This window comes from Coffea eugenioides, chromosome 1 (genome assembly GCF_003713205.1).
Source record: "Coffea eugenioides isolate CCC68of chromosome 1, Ceug_1.0, whole genome shotgun sequence".
NCBI lineage: Eukaryota > Viridiplantae > Streptophyta > Magnoliopsida > Gentianales > Rubiaceae > Coffea > Coffea eugenioides.
Window position 1 is genome coordinate 13277727 of NC_040035.1, and position 10935 is coordinate 13288661.

At 40.6% G+C, this 10935-nt stretch overlaps 2 protein-coding genes across 2 annotated transcripts; both read left to right on the forward strand.

Annotated features, from left to right (window-relative positions):
* The first annotated feature begins 522 nt into the window (after window positions 1-522).
* Window positions 523-1338, forward strand: LOC113768133. Its single transcript, XM_027312382.1, has 2 exons — window positions 523-813; window positions 961-1338. The coding sequence occupies exons 1-2, from the start codon at window positions 523-525 to the stop codon at window positions 1336-1338; spliced, it is 669 nt and encodes a 222-aa protein (XP_027168183.1).
* Window positions 1339-6014: 4676 nt separating this feature from the next.
* Window positions 6015-7022, forward strand: LOC113768144. The gene is made up of 2 exons (XM_027312394.1): window positions 6015-6305; window positions 6453-7022. The coding sequence occupies exons 1-2, from the start codon at window positions 6015-6017 to the stop codon at window positions 7020-7022; spliced, it is 861 nt and encodes a 286-aa protein (XP_027168195.1).
* The last annotated feature ends 3913 nt before the right edge of the window (window positions 7023-10935 follow it).

Here is a 10935-nt window from a genome sequence, read left to right on the forward strand (position 1 = left end):
AACTTCGTGTGATGTGTTAGGGTGTCATTAAATATGATTAATCCTGTCTAAGATATGAACTGTGTTATTCTTGTAGAGTACGGATGGAGCCCTAGAGGGGAGACGCACTAAGTTCTAACCATGAGGGAGAGTGCGTTAGCCCAGTTGGGAACTTGGTTAAAGCTCCTTTGAGTCATGTTTTGGGTCCATGTGAGGGGTAGTCAGGGGGAAAGCTGTCAGTTAGTTTCTTTTGTACTTTTGGTCTTGTTTGTATATAGTTCTTTTGTTGACCTCGATACTTTTATGGGATTCCGTTTTTCTTGTATCTGACTGACTGCTGCTGTGTGATTTGCTTGATAAAATTTTGTTATCTGTCTATTTGTTTCTGAGTTGTGTCTACTTTTGTCACTTGTACCTGCATACATTTGTTTTAATATTATATTCGCGCTTCGACCCTAGATTGGTTAAAACCAAATGGAGGGTACTCGTAGTGGACCTGACCGGGGGCGCGAACCCTCAAATGAAGGAGGAAATCGGGAACCAATGCCCGAGCCCAATCCTGAACCGGGAGTGGATCCTAACGTTCAGGTAGCTGCCGCTATCCAATGCATGACCGACCTTTTGGATCACGTAGCAGAATATCAGGGCCAAAATCCTATTAATCAGCCGGAAAACCCTGGTAATCATGTAAAAGGTGAGGATAGAGCCCTCGAACGATTTCAGAAGTTCTCCCCACCGAAATTCATTAGAGGACCAGACCCAGACGTGGCCGAGAAGTGGTTGGAGAAGATGATTGACATTTTCGCTGCTTTGCACTATATGGAGGAGAGACAGGTGACATTTGCTGTCTTCCAGTTGGAGGGAGCAGCCCGTTCTTGGTGGAATGTGATCAGAATGAAGTGGGAGAGAGAGTAAACACCGTGGACATGGGTAAATTTCATGAGGGAATTCAATGCTAAGTATTTTCCGCCTCTAATTCAGAAGAAAAAGGAGGATGAGTTTATTCAACTTCGTCAGGGAGCTCAAACTGTAGCGGAATATGAGAGCCACTTCACTAGATTATCTAAATTCGCTCCCGAACTTATTGTGACTGAGCAGAGGCAAATAAGGTGGTTTGTTCAGGGGCTGAATGTAGAGATTCAAAAGGACCTAGAGGTAGCCCAGATTAACACATTTGGCAATGCTGTGGAGAAAGTCCTGCGAGTTGAAAATGCGAGATTACAAGTTAGAAATTTTCAAGCAAAGAAAAGCACTATTCCTGAAAATAGCTTAGGGAAAGGGGATAAGAGCACACCTCTTAAGCTTGGAAGGGGTACCGGAGGAGTACGACTACCGGGGATGTCAAGAGGTGCCCCATAGGGATGTTCGGCCTCTGCTTCCCGTGGTCCGTGCGGGTATTGTGGGAAACCGAATCACACCGAGGACATTTGCTGGAAGAAAGCGAGGAAATGCCTACGTTGTAGGATTGCAGATCAACAGATCGCTAATTGCCCAGTCCTACCTAGAGAAGGGAGTGAGAACCGACAGTCAACCAAGACCAACCCTGGACAGTCGAAAGTGGAAGGGATTGGAAGGAAGGTGCCAGCTCGAGTGTATTCCCTAAAGCAACATTAGGTCCCTAACCCGTCTGAGAATGAAGAAGGTACGATCCCTGACTCGTCTGATAGATTCTGTTGCTAAGAAAATATCGATAACGAAATTCTTTTAAGGAGGGGAGTATGTGACACCTCGGATTTTTGTGTAAGAGGAAAGAGTGTGACGACTGAAAAATTCGCTCATATTTTCTTAAAATACCCTTTTATTTTGATTAAATTACTTTATAATAGCTTTACTACTCATTTACCTCCCCAGTGGTTGGAATAAAGAATAGAATTAAGAGTTTTTCCTTTACTTTCATCGTTCTTGTAAACTAGGGTTTTTTACGTCCTTCAGTAGTGTGATTATTCGGTACGGAGTGTGTACTAAATTTGATGGTTAAGAGTGAGTTTTAGATAAGAAAAAAATATGTGATTAGAAGTAATAATAATAAGTTAGTGAATGGTAAGTAAAAACCCTAGTACGTGCGAGTTAAGGAAAAATGGTGTGAACCGACGGGTACCGTTTGTTACTGAGTAAACACACCACTTGACCACCACTTTATTAACTTAATTTCATTCTCATTAGTGTAAAACTATCTGACCTAATTACCCTAGAGAGAGAGAGCCGAAATTTTTGACTAAAAGGAAAGGAAAAAGAAGAAAAATTGAAGACGAAATCTTGTGGTGACACTTGGAAGTCATCCAACCATCTTTGACCAACTCAAGTCTTAGCTTCTTATCTTTTCTTGGAGCTCCATTTCTGCCTCATTTCATTCATTGTGGCCGAGACTTGAGGGAGAAAAACAAGAGTGAAAAACCACTTCATGCAATCTTGATTTCTAGCTTAGTTGAGTGAAAACTGAAAATCTAAACCGATTAACCTCTTATTTGGGAACTTGGGAAGCTTGGTGTGCTAAAGGTTTGGAAGGAAAGGTTGAGGTTTCTCTTGCAAACATCTTTGGCAAGGTATTAAGGCTGTTTTTCCTTTTTCTTTCCCTTAATCTTGTTTAAGTTTGTATAGCAACTTATACTCTTGGCTAATGATGGTTATTTAAGTAGTTTTGATGGTTATGGTGGATTTTTGAGTTAGGGTTTGAGTTGTTCAGTTATATTTCTTGTTGTTTAGATAGCATATGATGTTTATAAGCTTGGATAGGGAGTTGGGATGGTGGTTCAAGACATGAATGAGAATGTAAACCTTGAATTCATCAAATTTCCAGCTTTAAGAGTAAACTGCCCTACTTCTGACCAGCTTCATTCGTCCAAGTTAGAGGCTCAATCAGGCTTAGGTCAAAACATGAAAGTTGTAGAAAATGATGTCATATAGCTTCCTGTAAAATTTCTATTCAATCGGAGCACTGTAGCATGTGAAATGACTGAAATACCACTGACTGCCAAATGTTCTTTTCCACGGGCAGTTTTGAGATTTCACATGTTTGCTTCGTTTTTCACTTTGATTCGTATCAAATCAGCATTTGGCTGAAACACAAAAGTTTTATCCCGATGTTTCAGTTTTCCAACGCATCTGAAAACGCCTCAATGGGAATTTTTTAGTTTGAGTTATTGCCATTTAAATCCAGTGCTGATAACCAGACTGACAATGAAATTCTGGTTCTGTAATCTGCAAATTCGATCTGGATCAACTATGAACTGGGTTGACTTGTCTTCATGAAAGTTGTAACCCTTTGTCTTAGCTTCGAAATGGTATAAAGTGTACACCAATCCGATAAACGTAGCTTCAGTTGTGACCGAAACGCCAATAGACGTCAAACCTGCTATTTAGCTTTTGTCCTTAAAACTTGGTTTCCGGTTGCATTCCTAGACTTGCCTTGCATTTGGATGAAATTGAGCTTAGTTGAATGGCTATTGTGTTGAGATTGCTTATGTTTGAATTTGGACTAAGTTGAGGAAAATAATGAAGCCATTTAAATAGCGAAATACAAAGGGCATGCTGTCCAAAATTTTAGGGCTACTTCATTCCTTCAAGTTTGGGTCGATTTGGTGATAAACTTGCTTAAGATGTTTGGTTAAACCTTTGTACTTTAATTTGAGTGTAAACTATTCGATTAGGAGGTGAACAACTTCATGATTTCACTTGTGTCATGGCTGCGAAAATTCTGGTTTGAAAGGCAAATTTGTATCTTGTTACCTCTAAGTCTTAAAGCCTTAAAATCACTCGTGTCATGATTTCACTTGTTGCCTGCTTACCTTGTTATCTTGTTACCTTTAGCACCTCGTTGCGTACTATAGGCATACGACTCGTACTCAAGTCTCAATGGTTTTCCTTGGTTGTTCTAGGACGTACCGGTCATCAAAGGCATCCTTTGGAAGGAAACTTTTGAAGTTATCCTTGTTTGAACTGGTGAGTGTACCAGTCGCATGACTTATTGCTTAACTGTTTTACTTGTACCTACAATGTATGACTTGAATGACTGTAACACCTGCTTAATTCTAAACGAGACGAGAATGTACTTTATCACACTCGTCTCTCTTGCTTACTTGTCGAGTTACTATATATGCTTGAACCTGTTACTTGTGCCTGTTATACGCTTGAACTTGTTACTGGATGTGTATCCCACGACCTTCCTATTAAACCTGAGCTCAACCCCATGGGGAGTCAATGGAATCAAGCCAGCAACGGCTTGGTCGAGAAAAATTGACAAATCATGGGGACTGTTCCTGGAGAATCTTTGGGTATTGGAGACTCTGGATTCCCGGTATATTCAAGTATTGCCATTCTTGTTCATGTTTGGAATTCGGGCCCGACAAGGGGTATGTTTGGTGAACGGAATTTGGTGTAAGAGGGGTCTACGGACATATTTGTTTCAATAAATGTTGACGGAAGGTCAACGAGTTTGGATCAAGTACTGCAATAGGAATTTGGCGCTTGAGAGCCACCTGTATCCTTTCTAATTGAGATGTTTATTCATTTCCTTATTGGGCGTGTATATTTGATTGATTAAAAGCAAATCTCCATGATTCTTGATTGCTTGTATTTTTGGTACCTCATTGAGCGTAAACACACCCCTTCCCGTTACCTTTGTTTTCCTTACAAGGTTCAACGTGTTGGAAACCATGATTTTGAGGAAAAGAGTAGAGCTAGTGATAGACATCCCTTTTGATTATGCTCCTCTATACAGGAAAACCCTAATTGTACTTTGATCACTTGTGAATATTCCGACTTGTATTGCTAGTTAAACTTTTGAACCTTTAATTGTATATATCTTAAAGTGTTTAACGATGTAAATTAAGTGTACTTGTTTGAGATAGTACCTCTATTTGGCTGTGGTGAACACTTCTGGTATCCATTGGGGATTTCGGACGAGCGTGAAGTTTGAACGAGGAGAGAAAAAATTTGGCGGGAAAACTGTTCACGGAATCCGGTCGGATACCCGGCCAAGTTTTGGCCGGATTGTGACGTGGCCACAGCTTTTCATTTTAATTTTTGTTTTCTTTCTTCGTTCTTTGTTTCGTTGAAGCGTTTGATTGTGGCACTATCCTTCAGAATGATTTGGACCTCATGTGTTCGGCTTAGTAGTCCTGGCGAGAGTTGGGCAGGCAGTCCGCCGAACCCTCTGGTTTGCCGTAGGGGGTGGTTGGGCTATCACAGATGGTATCAGAACTGCTTTGTGTGGTCTCTACGTTGAGTGAGCTTGGAGCCAAGTGGTGTTATGGTCTCGATCTTGTGAACGTGTGTAAAGGACTAAGTGCTTTTGAGCATAAGTTATGAAATGTTATAGGTTTTAAAATTTTATCGTGGTACTTGGAGACAATAGATGTATGTTTGGTAGGAATGATAAATGTAGATGATTTACTCTTGGGGCTGGCTAGCTCGAGTTGTGAATTATCTTATTTTGGATTCTTGTACCCGAATACGAAAGAGATGAGAGCCTAGGTTTGAAATGACTTGGGCAAACTGGAAATGTGATTCTATGGAATTTTGTGTGATGTGTTAGGGTATCATTAAGTATGATTAATCCTGTCTAAGATATGAACTGTGTTATTCTTGTAGAGTACGGATGGAGCCCTAGAGGGGAGACGCACTCAGTTCTAACCATGAGAGAGAGTGCGTTAGTCCAGTTGGGAACTAGGTTAAAACTCCTTTGAGTCATGTTTTGGTTCCATGTGAGGGGTAGTCAGGGGGAAAGCTGTCAGTTAGTTTCTTTTGTACTTTTGGTCTTGTTTGTATATAGTTCTTTTGTTAACCTCGATACTTTTATGGGATTCCCTTTTTCTTGTATATGACTGACTGCTGCTGTGTGATTTGCTTGATAAAATTTTGTTATCTACCTATTTGCTTTTGAGTTGTGTCTACTTTTGTCACTTGTACCTGCATACATTTGTTTTAATATTATATTCGCGCTTCGACCCTAAATTGGTTAAAACCAAATGGAGGGTACTCGTTGTGGACCGGGCCCGGGGCGCGGACCCTCAAATGAAGGAGGAAATCGGGAACTAATGCCTGAGCCCAATCCTGAACCAGGAGTGGATCCTGACGTTCAGGTAGTTGCCGCTATCCAACGCATGACCGACCTTTTGGCTCACGTAGTAGAACAACAGGACCAAAATCCTATTAATCAGTCGGGAAACCCTGGTAATCATGTAAAAGGTGAGGATAGAGCTCTCGAACGATTTCATAAGTTCTCCCCACCGAAATTCATTGGAGGACCGGACCCAGACGTGGCCGAGAAGTGGTTGGAGAAGATGATTGACATTTTTGCTGCTTTACACTATATGGAGGAGAGACAGGTGACATTTGTTATTTTTCAGTTGGTGGGAGCAGCCCGTTCTTAGTGGAATGTGATCAGAATGAAGTTGGAGTGAGAGTAAACATCGAGGACATGGGTAAATTTCATGAGAGAATTCAATGCTAAGTATTTTCCGCCTCTAATTCAGGAGAAGAAGGAGGATGAGTTTATTCAACTACGCCAGGGAGCTCAAACTGTAGCGGAATATGAGAGCCACTTCCCTAAATTATTTAAGTTCGCTCCTGAACTTATTATGACTGTGCAGAGGCGAATAAGGCGGTTTGTTCAGGGGCTGAATATAGAGATTCAAAAGGATCTAGCGGTGGTCCAGATTAACACATTTAGCGATACTGTGGAGAAAGCCTTGCGAGTTGAAAATACGAGGTTACAAGTTAGAAATTTCCAAGCAAAGAAAAGGGCTATTCCTGAAAATAGCTTAGGGAAAAGGGATAAGAGTACACCTCTTAAGTTTGGAAGGGGTACTGGAGGAGTACGACTACCAGGGATGTCAAGAGGTGCCCCACAGGGAGGCTCGACCTCTGCTTCCCGTGGTCCCTGTGGGTACTGTGAGAAACTGAATCACCCGGAGGATATTTGCTGGAAGAAAGCGAGGAAATGCCTACGTTGTGGGAGTGCAGATCATCAGATCGCTAATTGCCCAGTCCTACCTAGAGAAGGGAGTGAGAACCGACAGTCTACCAAGACCAACCTTGGATAGTCGAAAAAGGAAGGGACTGGAAGGAAGGCGCCGGCTCGGGTGTATTCCCTAGAGCAACATTAGGTCCTTAACCCGTCTGAGGATGAAGAAGGTACGATCCCTGACTCATCTGATAGATTCTAGTGCTAAGAAAATTTTGAGGACGAAATTCTTTTAAGGAGGGGAGTATGTGACACCCCGAATTTTTGTGTAAGAGGAAAGAGTGTGACGACTGGAAAAATTCGCTCATATTTTCTAAAATACCTTTTTATTTTGATTAGATTACTTTATAATAGCTATACTACTCATTTACCTCCCCAGTGGTTGGAATAAAGAATAGAATTAAGAGTATTTCCTTTACTTCCGTCGTTCGGGTAAACTAGGATTTTTTACGTCTTTTGATAGTGTGATTATTTGGTACGGAGTGTGTACTAAATTTGGTGGTTAAGAGTGAGTTTTAGATAATAAAAAAAGGTGTCATTATAAATAATAATAATAAGTTAGTGAATGGTAAGTAAAAGCCCTAATACGTGCGAGTTAAGGAAAAACAGTGTGAACCGACGGGTTCCGTTTGTTACCGAGTGAACACACCTCTTGACCACCAAGTATAGAATAATGATAGCCAAATAATGAGGAATTGAGAAATGAAGTGATGAAGGATGTGACAGCCCTACCTCCCCCTAAGGCGAACAAGAGGGTTCGGCGGACAGCCTGCCCAACTCTCGCCAGGACTACTAAGCCGAACATACGAGGTCTAAATCATTCCGAAGGATATTACCGCGATCAAACGCTTCAACGAAACAAAGAATGAAGAATGAAAACGAAAATTAAAATGAAAAGTTGTGGCCACGTCACAATCCGGCTAAGACTTGGCCGGATATTCGACCAGATTCCGTGAACAGTTTTCCTGCCAAATTTTTTCTCTCCACGTTAAAACTTAACACTCGTCCGAAATCCCTAACGGATACCAGAAGTGTTCACCAAAGCCAAATAGAAGTACCATTTCAAACAAGTACACTTAATTTACATGGTTAAACACTTTAAGATATATACAATGAAAGGTTCAAAAGTTTAACTAGCAATACAAGTCGGAATATTCACAAGTGATCAAAGTACAATTAGGGTTTTCTTGCACAGAGGAGCATAATCAAAAGGGATGTCTATCACTAGCTCGACTCTTTTCCTCAAAATCATGGTTTCCAACATGTTGAACCCTGTAAGCAAAACAAAGGTAACGGGAAGGGGTGAGCTTATGTTCAATGAGGTACAAAAAATATAAGCAATCAAGAATCATGGAGATTTGCTTTTAATCAATCAAATATACATGCCCAATAAGGAAATGAATAAACATCTCAATTAGAAAGAATACAGGTGGCTCTTAAGAGCTAAATTCCCGTTGCAGTACTTGATAAACTCGTTGACCCACCGTCAACATTTAATGAAACAAATATGTCCGTAGATCCCTATTACGCCAAATCCAATTCACCAAACATACCCCTTGCCGGGCTCGAACGCCAAACATGAACAAGAATGGTAATACTTGAGTATACCGGGAGTCCAGAGTCTCCAATACCCAAAGATTCCCCAGGAACAGTCCCCATATTTATCAATTTTCCTCGACCAAACCCTTGCTGGCTCGATTCCATTGACTCCCTGTGGGGTTGAGCACAGGTTTAACAGGAAGGTCGTTGGATACACATTCAAACGATATCAGGTCAGGCACAATAACAAGTTCAAGCGTATAACAGGCACGAGTAACAGGTTCAAGCATATACAGTGACTCGACAAGTAAGCAAGAGAGACGAGTGTGATGAAGTACACCCTCGTCTCGTCTAGAATTAAGCAGGTGTTACAGTCATTCAAGTCACACATTGCAGGTACAAGTAAAACAGTTAAGCAACAAGTCATCGAGTGGTACACTCACCAGTTCAAACAAGGATAACTTCAAAATTTTCCTTCCAAAGGATGCCTTTGATCACCGGCACGTCCAAGAACAACCAAAGAAAACCATTGAGACTCGAGTACGAGTCGTATGCCTACAGTACGTAGTAGGGTGCTAAAGGTAACAAGATAACAAGGTAAGCAGGCAACAAGTGAAATCATGACACGAGTGATTTTAAGGCTTTAAAACTTAGAGGTAACAAGATACAAATTTGCCTTTCAAACCAGAATTTTTGCAGCCATGACACAAGTGAAATCATGAAGTTGTTCACCTCCAAATCGAAACAGTTTTCACTCAAATTCAAGTACAATGGTTTAACCAAACATCTTAAGTAAGTTTATCACCAAATCGACCCAAACTTGAAGGAATCAAGTAGCCCTAAAATTTTGAGCAGCATGCCCTTTGTATTTCGCTATTTTCCAGCCATTTATGGCTTCATTATTTTCCTCAATTCAGTCCAAATTCACACATAAGCAATCTCAACACAATAGCCTTCAACTAGGCTCAATTTCATCCAAATACAAGGCAAGTCTAGGAATGCAACCGGAAGCCAAGTTTTAAGGACAAAAGCTTAATAGCAGGTTTGACGTCTCTTGGCGTTTCAGTCACAACTGAAGTTACGTTTACCGTATTGGTGTACACTTTGTACCGTTCGAAACTAAGACAAAGGGTTACAACTTTCATGAAGAAAATTCAACCCAGTTCACAGTTGATCTAGGTCAAATTTGCAGATTACAGAACCAGAATTTCATTGTCAGTTTGGTTATCAGCACTGGATTTAAATGGCAATAACTCAAACTACAAATTTCTGATTGAGGCATTTTTAGATGCGTTGGAAAACTGAGATATAGGGCTAAAACTTTCATGTTTTGGCCAAAGGCTGATTTGATACGAATTAAAGTGAAAAAAGAAGCCAAACATGTGAAATCTCAAAACTCCCCGCGGAAAAGAACATTTGGCAGTCAAGGGTATTTCGGTAATTTCACATGTTACAGTACTTAGATTGATCTGAAATTTTATAGGAAGCTATATAACATCATTTTCTATAACTTTCATGTTTTGACCTAAGCCTGATTCGGCCTCTAACATGGACGAATGAAGCTGGTCAAAAGCAGGCAGTTTAATCTTAAAGTTGAAAATTTGATGAATTCAAGGTTTACATTCTCATTCTCATTCATTTTAATTTTCGTTTTCATTCTTCATTCTTTGTTTCGTTGAAGCGTTTGATTGCGGTAATATCCTTCGGAATGCTTTAGACCTCGTATGTTCGGCTTAGTAGTCCTGGCGAGAGTTGGGCAGGCTGTCCGCCGAACCCTCTTGTTCGCCTTAGGGGGAGGTAGGGCTGTCACATCCTTCATCACTTCATTTCTCAATTCCTCAAGTATAGAATTTACAGAAAGTGCACCTGTGACCATATCTTCGATCCCTTCAATATCCACATTAATCATAGCATGTACACTTGCATTAGCCTTTGGTCTAGCTTCTCTAGCCTTGCTTTGTTAGTCATATTTCTAGGCGGCTTTGGGCAATCCCTAGCACGGTGACCAACTTGTCCATAGTTGAAACAAGCTTTAGTCCTCACATAACACTTACCAAGGTTACGATGATGACAAGTGAACATTCCAGAATTATAGGGACATTCGCTCTTGTAGACATTCTTGCAACCCTACTTGAACCACAAGCACCCATAGAATTAACTTTAACTTTCTTAACCAATTTGAAAGTTTCTCTAGGTTTTTGGTTACTTGGATTTCCTTCAAACTTAATAGGTCTAGGATATTTAGCTCTTTCCACTTCTTGAACCCTAGCTATCTCAATCTTGGCCTTCAGACTAGTTTCAAACATAACACTATAGTTAGATGTAGCCATATTTACCATTTTTGCTTACACCTCACTTAACAAACTATTCTTATATCTTAGCATCTTCAGCAACTCGTTTGCCATGATAGTAGGAGAGAATTTATCTAGAATAGTGAACTTATGGATATACTC

Coding starts and splice junctions, on each gene's coding strand:
- LOC113768144 (XM_027312394.1), top strand. CDS start 6,015: ATGCCTGAGCCCAATCCTGAACCAGGAGTGGATCCTGACGTTCAGGTA. Junction 6,306..6,452: donor ACTATATGGAGGAGAGACAG/GTGACATTTGTT, acceptor CCTCTAATTCAG/GAGAAGAAGGAGGATGAGTT.
- LOC113768133 (XM_027312382.1), top strand. CDS start 523: ATGCCCGAGCCCAATCCTGAACCGGGAGTGGATCCTAACGTTCAGGTA. Junction 814..960: donor ACTATATGGAGGAGAGACAG/GTGACATTTGCT, acceptor CCTCTAATTCAG/AAGAAAAAGGAGGATGAGTT.